This window comes from Mycteria americana, chromosome 4, assembly GCF_035582795.1.
Source record: "Mycteria americana isolate JAX WOST 10 ecotype Jacksonville Zoo and Gardens chromosome 4, USCA_MyAme_1.0, whole genome shotgun sequence".
Taxonomy (NCBI): Eukaryota; Metazoa; Chordata; class Aves; order Ciconiiformes; family Ciconiidae; genus Mycteria; species Mycteria americana.
In genome coordinates, this window is record NC_134368.1 from 42,878,709 (window position 1) to 42,898,177 (window position 19,469).

Here is a 19,469-nt window from a genome sequence, read left to right on the forward strand (position 1 = left end):
AAGTATTACTCATTGCTTCAATTAGCTTTTTCTTAAAATTCAATATTAGAGCAATAATAAAATTATTAAAACTATCTGGAATGGATTTAGCTTCAATGTCCCTTTTATAAGCATTTTTTGCACTGTACTGCAACATTAAGGAAGATATTTGCAACTAGCAAGTCTAAGAGATTCCTGTATCCTAGTTAGCCACATTGCAACAATTTTTCTCAAGGACCTTTTAGCTCTTCATTCTGCGTGGTGTTGACTTTCAGTCTCTTTCCAAAGCTCAACAGTTGCAAGACTATCACACATTGAGGACTTGAAAGAAAAGCCTTATCTTTCCAACAAAATGAACAATCTCTTGAAGAAACTGAAGAGCACCGTACCTGTTTTCAGATCCACAACTGAATCACAAATATCATAAAATGAGCTGCAACTTAACTCTTAAAAAAAAAAAAAAATCTTTCCGGGTGGTCTGTCTTGATGATTTAAATAATACTTATTTCACTCCTACACACTATATTGAAAATCTGGATAACCATATAGCTGGATAATAGCAGTCAGGAGACAGAGTACTAAACGGAGAAGTGGATTAATGTTTCTTGCTATGTTGTTATAGACTTGGACTGCAGTAATTTATTTGAGCTCCGCGAATAAAGGCTTATATGTTTTGGCAGGTGTGTATGATTTCTTCTTTCTATCCCAAAAATGTATGCATCACAGTTAGCATATTTATTACAGGTATGAAGGCAAGTTTGTATTGGCACAAAATGGAACAGCATGGATGTTCGGAAAAAATCAAATCACTGTCCTGGATGTTATGGGACTTTGGGGCACCCTTGGACACACACAGTTTAATGACAATTTTATTTTAAAAGGAAGTGGCTGAAGCAATGTTTTTTAACTGTCTGCTTCTATATAGGCCTGAATCAACTTGAGAGAGAAGCTTTATTGACTGACACACATCAGCAAAGAATTAATCAGTAGAAGGCGAGTGCAAAACAGGATAGAAATTAAGAAGTGCAACTGATGAGTACAAGACTATGTATATATCACAGGCAAGAAAAGTATAGGGAGGTTAACCTTCAACTTTACATCACAAAAATCTCTGCAGAAAAATTATAAAATCTCTATTATTTGCTCTTTCTCTTCAAGTACACATATATGATGGAAATAGAAAAACCTTCACATACTGTATATGTTTCAGATACAAACTAAGCAAAACAAATTAACAAGCAACATTCAAGGTACCCTCTTTAATACGGTTATCAAACATTTTATTGTGACCATTTTAGAACTTTTTGGTGGGAATAATTAAGGTCTATCTAAGATCTTTGAGGGTTAAGAATGGAAAAAAAGAGAGGGGACAGACCAGGGAATGAGGCGTAAAAGTTAACATTGAGGATGAGGAGGAAGATTTAATGGAGGAGCTTCCACTGACCATTGAAATTCTCTTTCTGCACAGTCCTAAACAATGCAAACAGTTACCTTGTTTGGACAGTACATGTTTGTGGAATCAGCAGCACAGAGTTTAAAAATATCTCATACTTTTCATACACAAGAGGAGAATGACCTTGCTTCTATTTCTGTTACTCAGCTATATTCTGAGAAGTCTCAGGATAAGTTGTGATTACCAATGACTTTGATGGATAATATATTGCAATGAAGTCCCCTCCATCAAATCAAGTATTTATTATGTCTGCATGGAAAAAGCTTATGACTCCTAATGATGTCTTTGTATAAATGTTTCTTAAGATACGAAGGCAAGATGAGTACTGCAACGAACACAGCAGAGTTGTCCAAACTAGGATGAAAGTATTAGCCGAAGGACACAACAAAGATCTCAATGGCTCCATCACATGCTAAGGAATGAAGTGACAGGCAATAGTGAGCGTGTTTGGTTACAGAAGGAGAAGGTTATACATACTATGTGGGGAGCAGGAGAAAACATTCAGTATTTTTTTTATGAGCTTTTAAATCTCATTTTTCAAACTCACAAACCCTGAGGTTTTTAATCTCTTACCTGGAATGAATGAACTGAATGCAAAATGAGTTTAATTTTTCATAAGCATTTAGTTTAAAAACCCTTTTCTTCATATGCTTATGTTCCTACCCAAAATAACAATTATCTATGCATAACTCGTCAATTATATTCTTTCATTGCTATAAATGTATAAAAATGTCACAATTTTATTGTCTAGAATGGTTGGCAACAGGAAAGCAGTAGGAGCTGGTACTTCAGACCCTGGCATGTAAAAACTAACTTTGTAGGTTCTCTATTGAAGAATCAATAGATGGGGTGGGAGAAGTCACAGAGGTTTGTTCCAGTAAGTCGCCACAGTTATGCCTTGCATCAGCCTTCATAGTATATATTACTTCATCAGACTCATAGTACATATGGAAGAGGATTTTTTTCTCCACAAACCTCCAGGCAAAATTCTCAGGAAAATCATGCTTACTCACACCCTGTAATTAAGATATTTTGCCATTCATAGTCTTGATTTTTACTAATTCAAGGGTTTACTAACTCAAGATTTTTGACAGAATCTAATTATTAAAAAAAAGAAATCTGTAAAAGTCTTAAAAAAGCAGAAGAAAAAGCAGAGAAGCTTAGAATCCAAATCAGCTTTCTGTGTGTAATTAAACATTGTTAACAATAGTTTTAACTAAATTGTTTCAAAGTGAATTGATTGATTATAATAGAAAAAAATTAAGATAAAGCATCATTAAAAATTATAGATCTTTGCTTAAAATTAGTAACATACTTATTTCTGAAAACAAACAAAATCCAGAGACATTATCTAACCTGGTCACCCTGAAACAACCTACTTCATACAGATATAGCATCAGGCAGCATCAAAATGTATCTAAATACATTACACCTGCAGCTCTTCTCTTGAACAGATTTACCATGAAAGTTCTTGATCTGTCTGTGGAAACTGTCAGCAAAAGCTGATGTTTCCTGAGGTAAGAAGAAAACATTGAAAGTCTGTGAACTGGACTGAGACCAATCTCATTTCACAAAGGTACTCAGTGACCCACTGGAATGCCAAAAAAGCTCTGATCACTAATCATGGTGACCTTATTTACACTGGTTATTTCAAGGTGATAGATTATATATCCCATTACCATTCTCTCAAGCTATACAATTTCCCCAAATAAATTATAAAGTAAATTAAATCTTTTTCCAAATTATGCCAAGATCTGACTTCAGTTGTATTTGCTCCACTTTCAAGCCACTGGGAAAACCAAGACTAATCAGAGTAGAGAGATTAATTCCTTACATTGAATTAGATTCACCTGTGCTCTGAACTCTTGCAAAAGAAAATAAAAGCCATAAATACTGGTTAACCTGGATCATTAAAAATAAATAAATAAAAATGTGGTGGTTTTTGTTTGGTTTGGGGTTGTTTTGTTTGTTTGTTTTTCCAATATATGTTTTTGCACCTATCTTTTTGACTTCCAAGGATCTTATCCAGTCTAAAATCTAGCCTCTAAGCAATATAGGCTTAACACCTGGTTATTACAGATTCACAGAATGGCTGAGGCTGGAAGGGACCTCAGGAGGTGATCTGGTTCAATCCCCCTGCTCAAGCAGGGCCACCTAGAGCAGGTTGCCCGGGACCACGTCCAGGTGGCTTTTCAATGTCTGCAAGGGCGGAGATTTCACAGCCTCCCTAGGCAACCTGTGCCAGTGCTCAGTGCTTTGGAACAGTGGCACAGTTTTCTTTTAAATACTCAATTTTTTTCATCCTTAGTGTAATTTTTCCTTAATTTGTCTTCCAAGACCTGAGTTAATGCCCACAGATATACTGTCCCGTCTTTATAGATTTTGAATGCACCAATTCCTTTCATTTTATCTTTTAAAAAACCTTATAACTTGTTAACAAATTAAATGTGTTAATTTTGTCAAATATGAAATGCTTCCTTCACATTTAAAAAAAAAAAAACTATTCCAGCTCATTTTCAAAAGCTCATTTATAAAAAGTTTCTAGTTTTCAGGTCTCAAAAATAATGCAGAAAAAGAGAATTTGTCTAAACTGTCAACTGCAAACTAAAGCAACATTATTACATTGCCTAATGACTGATGAAGTAATTGAAAATTAGCAGTTTAGAATAATTTATATTTACAATAGACCTTACATTAAACAATGCAAAAGGCACTAATTTTGGCCTAATTTTCAGCCTGTGCAAAATTAATGTCTCCAAAGACTTATAGCAAACTGACAGAAACAATGAAAAGAAGCAATTCCTATGTCTTCTGTGGAAAAGGAAACATTTTCAACTTTTCTCAACTAAGAATCAAGACCATACACTAAACATTTGAAGAAGGTAACCTAAGTGATTGTGAGGTCTAGGCAGGAAACATAGTTAGGGTATTGAAGCAAGTCAATAATGCTAATTATCACAACGTACATGGTTAAAGCCTCCTCATTAGCAACTAGGTTTTTATGGAAATATTTAGAGTGTCTTTCTTTTTATAAAATAAGGTTCTATGAGTTCAGAAAATGTAATATTTGAAATGTACAAACCTTAACAAATATGGCTTCAGATACACAAATAAAAACACACTACTTCATCACTTAAGCTTGGGGGGAGGGAGCAAGGAGAGGGGAAGTGCCCCAACTCCCACACACCTCTTCATATCAAGGAAATATGCAGTTTTGCTTCCAGGTGATGGCAGTATGGATTTATCAAGGTATTGCTTACACTCTATCAGGTAAAACTCCCAGGAATGAGCATTCCCAAATGAAGAAGAAAGATGAACTCACACACCCTCTGGATGCTATATTTCAAGGAAATCTTAAGGAACCATGTTTGTTAAGCTTGAAATCTGTAGATTAGATGTATCATTGTCAAAGCAATCAGTACATTTAAAGACAATGAATAATTATTATTAACAGACACTGAATTTTGTTAGAACTTACCCCTGAAACTAGGCAAGGAAAAGAGACAGTTGCCTCCTCTGGGAAATCATAAATACAGACAGATGTTATTTCCCATTTTAAACTATTTTGAGATTCCCATAGCATTAACATTCCAAATAATCAATTTCAAGTGTGTATCTCTACTCCTAAATCAAATGAGAAAATAGACATCTTATCTCTACCAAATTAAAAATCATGCTGAAAGAGCTACACCTTGTAGCCGTATCTGTCATACAAATAAATTTACAGCCTCATCTGCAATCAAATAACCCAGCAGCCAATAAGGTACCATCCACACATTTGAATATATACCTAATATTAATGGTTCCTAACCGCTCCAGAGACAAGGGCAGGACCAGCAGGACTGATGATAAATTTCATCAAGTTAAAATAATTTCCCTTTCATCTTTTGCTTTCCACGTCTACTGTGGCCCTGCTTAGGAGGCAACTTTATTCTGGAACTTAAAACACGTTCTTTGGTATTGTCCAGAATGCAAATGATCTTCAATGCTTAATAACTATTTTTTAATCAGATCTTGTAACATGGAGAAAATGAGATTAATTCAAAACACCTCCCAAATCTAATCTCCAGCAACGCAGGTGAAATCAAGACTCCACAAAGTTATCTGCCTCTTTTCTTTTCTGTACTTCATCCTTCTTTCACTGCGCTGTTTCCAAAATACCTCACCTATCCCAGTGCTACCATCACCAGATCAAATTGTAGAGATTCTCTTCCCACTCCTAACTTCTCTTTGTTCTGGTGCCTTTCCTTTGTAAATTCAGTCCTAGCACCTTTCCCCCCATACCCGTCTCCTAATCTTATCGGATTCTATGCCCGTTTTTCTCCCTTCCTTTTCCCACGTCACTTATGACACAGACCTTGTGTGCTACCTTTTCAATTCTAAGCTTCCCTCAGCAGACACCATGATGTGTTTCTCTCCATCTTTCCCACCTACTAGTCCATAGGATTCTGCTCTGATGCTCCATGGAATGGTCAGTGTTAATGACGCTAAGTGAGGAAAAGATCTTTGAAGAGCTACCTACAAAGATGTGCAACATTTTCATCGGGAATGCAAAAAGTGGTACTATTAAAAGGCTTAAAGCTTGCCCAAATTTGGGCCTATGAAGCAGACAACAATCATAGATTTGATAAAATCCCCTCCTTCATGTAAATTCACCTTCCTGCTTCAAAGTAGGAGGACACTAAGACTACTTAAAGTAAAATAATATATATAAATACGCAAAACACTGTTGTATAAATGTATGTATAAATAATAAATGTATGTATAAATATAAATAATATGTATGTATAAATATAATAAATAATATGTATGTATAAATAAACACTGTATGTATAAATACGCAAAACACCTACTTGAGGTTTCTGAAATATGCATTTTCCCTGAAAATCTCCCTCCAAATATTCAACCTGATGCAGATATCTCACGTTAGGAATTCCAACCATTATGCCTTTTGCTCAATAGTGTCATAAACCACTTAAAATTGAAAATTACATTGAGAAATATTGAACAAACTTAATAGACATTTCATCAGTTCTACTTACAGTAATTGAGTGCAAATTCTACAATGTATTAGCGTATAAACTGTTTGAGCTAAATCATGGAAGTCCCTAGATTGCTCTATTACAATATTAATTGTTAAAGCTCACAAAAGGAACCTCCTGTCAAAAATATTAAAAATCAATTAGACATTTAAAAGTATTTGGCACAAGAACTGCAATTATTTTTACAAAGCAGCACACACTTATGCCATACAAATCACTTGCAATTATCATTTCTTCACTTAACTAATTTGCTGGTTTTAATGATAGCGAAGATTATATAGAGAGTTCTTTTTTTTAATGTAGTATTTCAAAACTTGACGTTTATCTAAAATAATGTATAATTTTTCTTTAAATCAAACCTATTGCACAACGTACCTCTATTTTTAGATAAGGTTACAAATTTACGTATATATATCTGACCATGACACTTTTATGATGTATAAGGAGAACCAGGTGCCTAGGAGTTTACTACAGTCAGCACACTGAGCACAGGGCATCTATGCTAGTCACTACAAAAGGCTGACAAAGAAAGCCGAGTCCTTTCCCTTCCACAGGCTCAGGCAGCTCACTTCTGGCAGAGGAAAGCATTTATCCCTTGATTTGTAACTCTGAAACTTTCTGAAACAGCGTCCTGAGCTTCCTTCTGAAAACTAAGCCGCATGGATTCTTTCAAAACATGCGTAAGGGAGCTGCTGTTTTGCCTGGTTGCTCACTGGTTACAATGCGCACATGAGGTGACAGAAAGCACGGGTTCAAAACCCCTTCAACTAGAGGGCATCTGAATACTTGCTTTCCACTTGCAGAAGAGTGCATTCATCCTTGTACCCTGGTAGCACACCTCCCCGGCACCACAAGGAATCCCGAGATACTCCCTGGATCGCAGCGAACACGTAGGAATTGCCATAGCTCCACGATTAGGGTATTCACTTGGGAGGAGTGAGGACTGAGTTCAAGTCCCTGCTCTAATGAATGCTTAATTTGGAATAGTGAAATGCTCATTGTTGTGGAATCTGAAAGCCTGATTTCCCATCCCAAATGGCTGCCTTAATCACTAGGTTACAGAGTTCTCTCTGGCTTAAAAGATATTTAAATACTTAATTCTAACTGGAACAGCTCCACCATGAAAGTCTCTGAAAGGACTAGCCAATTGGTTAGCATGAAAACCTGAATGTAAACCCATTAGAAAAGGGAGGAGGTGCGACTCCGGTCTCTCCAATATTTCAGCAAAATATTTTAGGCAAAACCATTTTACACCATCTTTTCTGGCAGCTCTTTTCTCATCAGCTCATTTAAAGACATCCTCTGCATACCACCACGGAATACGGGACATGAGCATCCATGCTGCATATACATTGTTTTCACAAATAAGGCCAAGGATTCAAACAGGTTCCTTGCAGCTCAGCTCACTGGTTACATTTTGTAAGCCATGCAAATGCTGAGAAGTAGCAAATTATCAGCTTATACAGCCATGGAATTTGAAACTAAAAATCCAAAGGAGTTTTGTTCTCAGTAGTTGACAGGTGAGGTATGAATACATTGACATTTAAGTGCTTGATTTAGATGCCTGCAGGGACATTTAGGCACCAGCATCCCTCTTGTAAACGTGTCTTTTAAACACTTTGAGATTTACAGACAAACAATACTTGTAATAATGAATTTGGAGAGTTTAATAATAATGTCATCAACTAATCTGTTTAAATTATCTGAGTTCCTTCAACTAACCTGAAATAAAATGTTGCTCTTAACTTTCAAAGAAAGAGGATTAGGCCTATTTTCCATTGCTAAAACAAAAAGAACACTTAATTTAAAAATCTGGTAAAGATCGCTAAGAGCCATAAATGTTCCTGCTACAACATTCAGAAAATCGCAATACTTGAAAGAAAGGATGAAAATAATTAGCTAAGCCTATCATGTCTTATACTGCTTGCGTACAATAAACATAAATACAATTTTACAAAGTGGAAGTAATTGCTTTTTTGTCACAGGTAAGATTTACTAGCTTTCATTTCACCTTGGTGTTCTATAAGTCATAGTGTAATAGCACACGGTAAGCAGGTATGCTTTATATGTAGAAAAGAAAAAACAAAACCAAAAACCCAACCCCAAAACAACAAACCAAAGAAGAAAAAGAACCCAACAAAAGTCACCACCCAAGATGTTCTGACAGCGTTCAGGAGAATTTCTGCTTGAGTCAGTGGGCAAACGGCAAAGGTACTGATCCAGCAGCTTCTAATGCTTACTGCTAATGCTCTGCGTGCAGAGTTGTAATAGAATTGCTTTACTAACGACCTCCATTATAGTCTTCATAGATTTTTAGGAACAAATAGGCTCCCACTGCATTAAAGTGAAGTAATCTACTTTTCAGTCCGATATGGGTGGGTGGCTTTTAAGAGTAATAATGTAACTAAAAACTTCTTGCTCCTAAAAGAGCACCGTGGAATCCACAAGCTGGGATTCAGAGCCATTTTTATCTACAGCTTCCCTAATAAGAGACAACAAATAGTACTCATCTATTTTTGGAAGGTTAAACTTTTGACCATGCTAATGACTGTGCTTTTCAAGGGCTTATTCTCTTTTACTCTGTGAGGGGAGTGTTATAGGCACATTTTCATGCATCCAGGCCCTGATAAAAATCCCTTTGCTTCAAATAGGGATCTGTGTTCTGTTGTCAAGTTACTTCAAAGCAGATTTTACGTTATAAAGAAACACAGACAAATATTCCCAATGACTGTGTGTATCTCTGCTTTCAAAAATAATTAAGCAACTCTCTTGTTCAGTACACTCCAAATCACAAAGGCTAAGAGACTGCTGTTCTCAATGATTTGACCCTATCATTAACAGATTAATTGTCCTGGAATAAAAGATAGAGAGAAAAAAGGATTTGTTTCTGAGCAAGCAAATTGTATAGTAAACATAGAAAACCTTTCCTAGTTTAAGAACATCCTAAGAGGCTGATGAGGAATTAAAAAGAAAGTGTGTTTTAGTGTGTAAATTATTTTACTATTACTTATATTACAAGTAAAGCCCAACTTCATGAAACCTTCAGTTTGGATGCCATGTTTGGAACTCCAAATCCTTATAAAAAATAATCAAACAATTCTGCTGATGGGTAAGTTCTTTATAAATTTGTGAAGTAGTTCACTGACAAAAGCATTAAGAATAAAGCTTTTTCTTGATGTCTTTCACTATTTAAATTCTGTAATAGTTCATATAATTAAATAACCACATCTTCAGGATTGCATTTCTTCACTATGAGAACATACGTGATTTTTGATGCTATAAGCATTTTCACATATGTATGTGGCAATAAAGAGCTTAACTGTTCTCCTATTCATGTCACGATTAATGTGATTTTTGATGAACAGAGACACCACTAAAAGGCTTGAAAATTCCTACACATCCTACTCACCATAGTTTTTATATGAATCTTTGATTTGCATTATATGGTACATATGATCTAATCATGCAGCTTGGAAGTTATAAACATAAAAACAAACCACAAGGTGTAGGGATTTCATTATAAGAACCTTACTTCCAATATTGGGCACTCACTGACATCAAGTCACTGAATAGGCATCAATACCTTTGGAGATCAGCACACTCAGTTAGACAAGTAAATAGCAATTAGGATTGCTATGCAAGGCAACTATTAATAAACTATTAAAACAAAAAAATCCTGTAAGCATGAGATGAGATTTCCTGGAAGGGAAAATATAAGAAACTATGTGTGAAGTGTATGGGGTGGAAATCAGCCTTTACCTGATATATCTAGATAGCCTATATAATAACTTTTCTTATATACTTGTTTAGCACTTATTCAGTATTCATATTTTTAAAGTAAATAACTATAAATGGAAAATAATCACATATGGTGCAGAAGAGAAATCTTTTATATATATTTAAGCACAATCATCTTAAGGAAAGAAGAGAACTTGTATGAAATTATTATAAGAAATAATTAAAAGTATGACACAATTTAAAGAAATTGGACAGGACACTGAAAGGCATTTCATAACAGTGAGGTTAATTAAATCATAATATAGTTTTCCAAAGGAAATGATTATATTTTATTAAAATACCAAGGGAGGAAAGGAAGGAAAATGTGGTAGTGTGTGCCTACATAGTAGTCTTCCTCTGCTTGGGCTTCTAGGCTACATCTATACAGACTTCTGCGGAGAGACAGAAACTAACTGCCCAGGCTCACAGAACTGAGCTTTTCCAGATCTTCTACTAGCTAACAGCTAGCGAGCATTCAGTCCATGGGACCAGTCTAGACTGAACCCCTCTGGAACGTAATGTAAAATAGACATTGAGTCCTCAGCAGCAGCTATTCTGCTATCAACGCTATTTGTTGATGTAAACTTAGCCACCGATGGCCACCCATCAAAGCCAAACCTAAAAAATGGCATACATCAGCTTGCGTTCTGCGCTGTGCAAACACAACCAAATAGTTTCCAGTTATTCTCAGGAGCAAACTCCTTTGCATCAGCCTAAACTATTGACAGAGTCAGCTCACGCCAATCTGCAAAAGGTCACGTGGATTTTCTGCCAGTACGGTTTGAGCTATCGGCTTTAAAGGCTGCTGGAGCTGCAGAAGTCAGCCGGCTGCGGTGGTCTTTCCCAGTTACGCTGCCTCATCCCCAGACAGACTTCCCTCGCTGTGATGCTGCGGCACGACACGGTGCTTCAAAGAGACAGCGAACCTAAAGCAGACACAGCCTCAAAGCAGTTCAGTCGCTCCAGTGCAGTGCTCAAGACTGACTGGTAAGCTCAGCTAGCCTCCACATTGCTATGTTCTGCAATTTATGGAAACCTTCAATGACAGCTGTGAACACATTCCCACTGCAAAGCAGTAGTACAGCACTTGAAATAAGAAGCTTACTTAAGTTTTATTTTAAACTCAGCATTCATAACAATAAACTTTACCAGAATATAAAGAACAAAATACCCTGAAAAAACAAGATTTTCTCATCGTTCCGATATGCTCACCAGCTGCCTATCTTTCACGCTACTTTACTATATTCACGTCTATTTTAAAGCAGTTTGGAGGGACTCCAAAGAGCTACCAGATGCTGTTTGCTGTTCCCCAAAGAGAACCACAGATTATATCATAATAACAGACTGCAAATCAGAATTAAAAGTGATACGTCATAAATCCCTTCTTAGGGTTCCATTCTGTGGTTTGAGGTTTCTAAATATGATTTTGTATTTTTTTTAATATCTGCTTATATTTTCTTTTGTTTTCCACAGCTGGTTTCTTTGGCTACCTTTCATGCTGCCCAAACTGCAGACGGAATATTCTTCCCCACAGTGACCTTTGTGGCACTGCTTGCCGAGAGCATACTTAATTTACATTTCCAATACTGGCATGGAGAAGTGTGCAAGGCTGCTTGCATTCACATTAGTGGAAAGTGCCAATAAGCACACAGGAGATGTGACATTAGACACATCCAGGCCTAGCACAAGTCAAAATGAAGATAATTAATCTCAGTCCCACCCCAAAAGAGACCCTTTTTATAGAAAGTAATGAACATTTCCATCTGATCTACAGGCAGTAGTGTTTTGAGTAGGATAAATTTCTGTATTCTGACCACAACAGCAGAAAATCCTAGGCAGTGTGAGATCCATCCACGGATCTACTAACACCACAAAGTAACACTTGGTAATATTTTAGTGGAAATATTTTTCCATTTATCATATATTTTCTCATCAATGGAGAATTAAAACAGAAATATACTAAAAACTTTCCAAATTCCTGTCTACTTGGAGTTTTTTCCCAAATGACAGAGAGGACCAGACTCCTTGAGTGCTGAGATGATCTCTTTACAGTATTCACATTACCTACACCGGTCTCCTCTCTCAATATGTATTTCTTCTCAGTATGCTTCCTATGTAAGTATACAGAAACACTGAAATCATATTCAGTACCACTCTATCCACCAAAAGCATCACACAGTGCTTTTGAAGCGGACGTATCCAAAAAGCATCCAGAACAACCTATGAAGCTACTGGGTCATTTTGCCTCTCCTCTGAATTGACAGAAATAACATTCCTCATCCCAAAATGAGAATTTCTTATTTAAAAATTTCAAGAAGAGATCTCTTTTGCTTTTTGAATTGTGACACACTGCTCTCCTGAAAATATGATACAGGTAGTTAACGCCACTTTATCCTTTCTGGTCTTATTCAGTATCTCTGCTCACAGAAGAGAAGGTACGTAATTAGCAAATAGCACGGCTTCTGCGCCTCGCACATCAGGAGGGCTGGGATGTTATGCTCCTGCCACCATTTCGCATACCAGCTTCTGTATGGCTGATGTGATAATAACACACTTCCCATTCACCAACAGTAATAGGAGCACTGAATTCTTTGTACAGTACATCCACAAATGAAACAAAGGAAAACTATGAATGTATTAAGATTAGTGAAGCCTCATGTTTAACTTAAATGTCACGTAATTTTTTTTTTTTTTTAATGTTAATACTGGAAGACAATACTTCACAATAGCTGTTCTGCCACCCACAGAGTAAATGCAGATAAATCGGACAAGTACCGAACTTTTTATAAACCAGCCCATTAAGTACTCAAGGAACTCTCACGCATTTACATTACAGCTTTCTTTCCTCTTTCTTTGCATCAGAGAACACATGGAAGACTTACATTTTAATTTACCTGCTAAATGCAAAGCTGACACAAAAATAAAAATGAAAAGTAAAGCACAAAAATTCTTTGAAATCACTAGTGCCATAATCCATTCCTTTTCCTGCAACTGCTAAAGCTGTACACCATGTCTCTTCTTGTTTTCTCTCCTCCTCCCCGGCCTAATTAAATTTCTAGTTTGAATCAATTCAAGATGACCGTTCCACAATTGCTTTCCTTTATTATTCTATTATATTACTAATTCTATTATATTACTATTTTACTGCTATTTTCTACTGCATTATACCCTATCGCCTGTATTATGTGTCCACCATTCTCTGTATAAAAACTTGTTGGCCTTCATATTCCAAGTTTTCCATGACATCAAATCTGGCTTCACCCAAGTCTCCGATTAACTCTTGCTGTGAAATCTCCCCAAAAGTTAACTTTTAGTGCTAGTGTTTCACAATACCTTTATATCTTGTTTGGGGGAGACAGGAATGTGGGGCTTGGGGTGGGTTTGGTTTTTTTTTTTGGGGGTGGTGGAGGCGTGGCTCTTCCATGCTATTATTGTCATATTACACTTCACCATCGTATGCTGCGTTAAAGCAGATTTTCCCCTTCACCACAAATATTTCCAGCATGCTCATTGGGGGGGAAAAAAAAAAAAAAAAAAGAAAGAAAAAAAAAGAAAAATAACATTACTATCAAGAGATTTGAAAGTTTAGTTTGTCAATTCAAGTGAAACATACAGATTTCTCTCAAATCCATGAACCTATCTGTCATTTCCAAACTATTAGGATGTGTTTCTTCCGAAATGTTACATTTTATGATTTGAAGTAATGATTCATAAGTAGTTAAATGTGCCTTTTGCATAAGTGCATCATGTATTTTTGAAAAACAGTGAGTAAGATCTGGGCTTAAGACAGAGGAGTAATAGTAATATAATACTAATATATAAATGGATTAGTGATAGGGTAACACACTTGCTCTTTATAAAAATTAATGTAAGCTGATCTTTGCTATCTGAAATCTCTACAGTATGCTAGAAAAATCACAGCACAAATCCTTTTGCTTTATCACAAATGCAATAATATTGTGACAGGAAAAGTCTATGGCAGATCTCTAGCAAAAATAACCCATTAGCTCCTTCTGGTTGGTTACTTTTTTCAGCCTTTTCCTTCAAATATGTTACTATGGCTGCTAGTTGTCATGACATATTATTTATGAGGCATATGTCTTTTGTTAAGCACTGTTCTTTTCATCGATTTTTTTGACAGGTTTTATTTACTGCCAGATAATATACTAGAACATTTTACTGGCATTGGTCACGTTAGGACTGTAAATTAGAGCATCTTGGTAGGGAACTGGAGCTTACTAACTCAAATTATAACCGCTAGAGAATAGGAAAGTTGTGATATGTGATTAATTAGGAAAATAAAATTTTCTGTATTACAAAACATAGCTGACTGTTTGTGACAAGACATGCCAAAATAATCATGTCAAAATGATCCATCTGCATCAAGAAGAGTATCTCCTCATAAAACAATGAAGGATAGCACTAAATACATCATTATTAGACCATTTTTTGTCTCATTGCTCCAAATACTTCAACTTTAAGCTCATTTACTTAACAGGACATTAAGAAGTTATATTAGCCTATAGATATAAAAGAGGGAAATTTTATTTAATCTTTTCTGCTTTGTTTAATTACCTACACTGAGAAGCAGAGCGGAACCCAGGTGGAGTACTGTGTTAGCTGCTAACATGCAGCTGTACGCAATTATCTTGTGCCATCTGAAAATACTGCTCTACCAGCTTGAGTATCTCTGCTCTGTTGTGTAACGCAAACCTAAACAAACGTTATTCAACAAGCTTCTCATTTTTCAGAGAATGAATAGGACATGCTATTAACACATTAAACATCTGTTAGAAATCTCTACATCAAATCAACATACCAATAATTCCTCACTGGAGGTTTTATCTAATTACTTCACTGATACATGACTGTGATACCATATGAATATGAACAGCAATAGCAGTGAACACACACAAATTAACACGCAAGGTCTAGTAAAGATAGTATAATCCACACAGAAATCTGTGCAACCGTGACATCACCGATCATCTGGGCTAGCTGGATTAAAGGTGGAACAGGTATGCCTAACTAATATGCGCATCATAACATTCTGACTGCAGTACAGACATACCCACAGCAGTCAGGAAAACCTAGGCGATACCGTAAATGTTTTCATAAAGCTATCTCCCTCCCTCCCCCCACTCACAAAAAAAAAAAACACCACCAAACAAAAAACCTCATAAAATAGGTAGACTTTTCTAGTATGGTATTATTATTCCATTTATTTTTTCCCTTTTTTTAATTCTTTGAGTCAGGTGGATACAATTAAGCCAGAATTAATTAGATGGCAGAACTGAAGGGATAATAAAATCCCTCCACAGTTCTAATGCAATTACTCCAATTTAGGAAACAGTCTAAGCAGAAGGTTGAGCTAGCTCACATTCAGTCTACTTCAGGAGGTCCTTCAAGGCCATAAACTGGCTCAATCTCAAGACAGTTATTCCAGCTTTTGGAAGCTCAGTACTGCTCAAAAGCTTTTCCTAGCCTGGAAACTGAACTCACTTCAGAGGTTTGCTTGATGAGCTCATGCACTTGTGTGTGCGTGTGTGTGTGTACATATATATATATGTTCAGCAACAAACAACTCCCAAGCAGAAAATGACCTATAATTATGACATCAATTTAAAGACTTTCAGAAAATATTTAATTTCAATTAATGTAACCATCATGCAATTTTAAGGCAGTGCAGTAAAATCCCCACACCAGCACTACAGCTTCAGCTAGTTACAAGGCAATAGCTGCGAAACTCCCGAGCCGAGTTCTCCGGCTGAAACTCGGCAGTTGCTATTTACGGGGTCTCAGGAAAGACACTTACCTTCAGGAAGGTAATATTTATGACCATGTTGTTACCTCTGCATCTCTTGCAGAGACAGTCTTTGAAAGACAATTCAGGGGGGATGGAATACCTATCAGGCTTTATAAGATACCGCATCGTAGTAACACCCAGGAATCCGTAAACTGATGTTTTTTCAAACAGAACAAAGAGAGTTCTTGGTTCTTTCAAACAAAGAGAGTTCTTCCAAACAGCCTCTTTCAATCTACTTCTGGTCTTCCCCCATGCATTTAGCCCAACACCTATGCGAAACTCTCTTGTGATTTCTTGATGTGAGACCTGTTTTAATATCTTACATTTTGGTAAGTGTCATTTTAAGCCTTCTTTTGCTGCTCCTCAACAGAAAGCCTGGAAGTACAGAAATAAGAGACCAAAGTGGGCCATTTAGCCTAAAATTACAGAATCTCCCAAATTGCCATAACTAGGTCAACATTTCATACACATTCTTATTTCCTTTTTGGATGCCTGCCTTCGCATGCTGATAAACAATTAGTAATTATTAACCAAGCTCCTGGCTTATTCAAAGGAGAGCAATAAACTTCTCCAGAGGACAATTCAGAGCCTTAAATTAGGCTTCTGCTTAAGAATTACTCTCTGGAGAAGCCATGTTCTCTCATATACTTTTAAGAGATCCTAGGGAGATTAGTCAGGTAATTTAGCCCGCTAAATTAGATACTAACAGTCATGCCATATTGATATCTTCTCCTAAGTTTGAATATAGTGCAACTCCACTTACATATATCAACTGTGAGTTTGTTGTGCTGCTCATCTGCATTTAAACTGTTCTCCAAGGCAAATAAAATTGTACACACTTTACCTTTACATGGACATCTTGTTAAACATAATGATTATCATTAATATCTCTTACAGTATTGGTACTTTTTAAATGGCTCATAGCTCCATAATAATCTCATATACCATGCTTATATACCATATACCATGTCATATACCATATACATGCTAAACGATTCAAGTTGTCTTAGGACTGAAAAAAAGATAAAGAACTGAATAAATGTTCTTACTTAATACTCATTCGGCTGATTCACAGCTTGTGAGGTTAGCTACAGAATTAAAGACAGGTAAGGCTATTCTCCAAAAATGAAAAAATACAAGTTACAAGTTTCTTAAAGAAAAAATTTTCATAGCTCTTGATCAAAATATCTGAATCTATAGATGACCTGTGATGTCATATAACAACCCGAACCTCATTTACCTAACCTCCAAGGGGTAGAGGAAAGAGAAAGAGAGAGAGTGAACAACTGAGTGAGAAAGAAACCACTTGAACAGCCAAAGGCACAAAAACAATTAGCAAAAAAAGACTTGTATAATTAGACCCAAAATATTTCTTATCCACTGCCCACGGCTTCCTGGTAAACTACAAATGCATCATTTATTCATAAAAATATTTTTTTATCATAAAACTGACTTCATAAGAGATGTGACTCCAGGACTACGCTTTCCCTGTCCCGGACAAGAAGAGGGCCCTGGCAATAAGCTGAAGTCACTTCCTGAGGCCTCACTCCTGCAATGTCAAAAAGCATGAGAGGAGCACAGGTGCAATTACCTCAGAAAATGAGGCTGCCTCTTTATCCTTGGCCATCTCTATCCCTGCTGCAGCTGTATCATTATTTCTAAAATGGTATGTCAGTTTTTCAATTTACATCCTGATCTTGGCCATAAAAATGTTTCAAAGCCAATCTAAGGATGCATATGATTTATTGCCCTACTGTAATGTAAGTCACATTAAATTAAGTAGTAATATAATTCATTACTTTCTCAGGACTAAATACTCCTTCATATATTATTCTATTGGAAATAACAGGAATAATTGAATCCTTGACATAAACTCCATGAGAAACATGAATAGGGAGACTCCGCATCTACATTCCTTACACTTAGCAAACTATGGACAGACAGAGATCTACTTTTATGATATTTACCTTCTGTATTGTATAGTGTGTGAGACATCATATAACCATCAAAGGAGATGGTTATTCCTTTCTGGTTATTCCAATTAGAATTTGAGATGGTTCCCTTCTCAAATTCTAAAAGAGGAAAAAAAAAATCAATAAAACGGTCAGTTAGAAACCAATTATGCATTGATAATGCAATAGAACAATGTTTTATATTTTTATTCAGAAAATAAACTAAATATTCTGAAGTTTTTCAGCAGCTTACCATTTCTTCTCCAGGTTCATACTTCACATTGCAATACCATAACTGTCAATTAATGGTCCAAGAAAAAAATACCTAATACAACAAAAATACAGAAATGGGGTCCTCTGCATACCACCTCATGGAGTTTCACAATACAACGGATCTGTTATTGGCGTAATCTTATGCCCTATTCAGTTTTCTATGCCTCAAGCACTAGCTTGCTATTTAGCTGATGTCACTGGGATATATTGGGTTCTTCCCAATTGCTTAACAACTGTTGCAGAAACTCTACGTTTGTCTTGGAAAGGCTGAGAAAAAGATCAAGACTTGAATGGGTGTTCTTGTATAGCACTTCCTCCACAATTCACACCTAGTCAGGATACTATAGCTGCAGAAGTTAAATAGCCTTGTGATTATGTTAATGGCCTTCCATTTCCTCCATGAGAAGTTAAACAACTCTTTCTGTTTCTACTGTATTCACAACTGAAATATGCCACTGATTACTAGCAAGAGAGCCCAAATGATACTCTTGAACAGACTCAAGAGCTCTCTTACACTGAACTGAAGAACAAATCGAGTAATATGACACAGGTGGCAACACTGCCATGCATCTAATCCAGCTCAAATTCACAGTGCAGCTGAAGAGTAGAGCACACAGAAGGTAACGCTGATTCAATGTCAAGTGTCAAAGGAGAGTGGAGGCAGGAGCTCTGATTTCAACATTCAGCCCACAAAATTACTGCTGCTTGGAACATGTGCTGCTGACACCCTCATGCTAGTTAGACTGGCTACTTCACGATGTCAACATCTTCACTGGTTCCTTTCCCCCCTAAAGTAAGCGTTTCTATTAATAGGAAGGTTTTGAAAGGCATTATAAGAGATAAAAACTTTTGCAAATCCATACTCCGTACTCTAATCTTACTAAGACCCTAAGAACTGTTTGCATAACCAAAACCAGCCACAGAAACTAACAACTATTGCTACATTTATGGTAATATACTATAGCCCTGAACACAAGTGTCACACAACCACAGAAGGCGGCAATCCCTGAATTTCAAAAATAGTACAAAAGAACATCTGAAAAATGCACAGCATTAATACAAAGGTGATAAAAAGCAAGATTATGTCTTAACCAGTGCTCTCTCAAATAAGGAGTAGGTGGGGTAAGCAAGGGTAAGGTAAAATCACAACTTTTTCAAGAATTAGGAGGAGAAAACATACTCTAAAC

General features: G+C 36.3%; 1 protein-coding gene across 1 annotated transcript in view; it reads right to left on the reverse strand.

Moving 5' to 3' along the window:
* Window positions 1-19,469, reverse strand: part of GALNTL6 (polypeptide N-acetylgalactosaminyltransferase like 6) — a 488,603-nt gene that overhangs the window by 342,749 nt on the left and 126,385 nt on the right. The window contains exon 2 of the mRNA XM_075499243.1: window positions 8,887-8,895. Coding sequence (XP_075355358.1) covers window positions 8,887-8,895 — 9 coding nt within the window. The remainder of the gene's footprint in view (window positions 1-8,886; window positions 8,896-19,469) is intronic.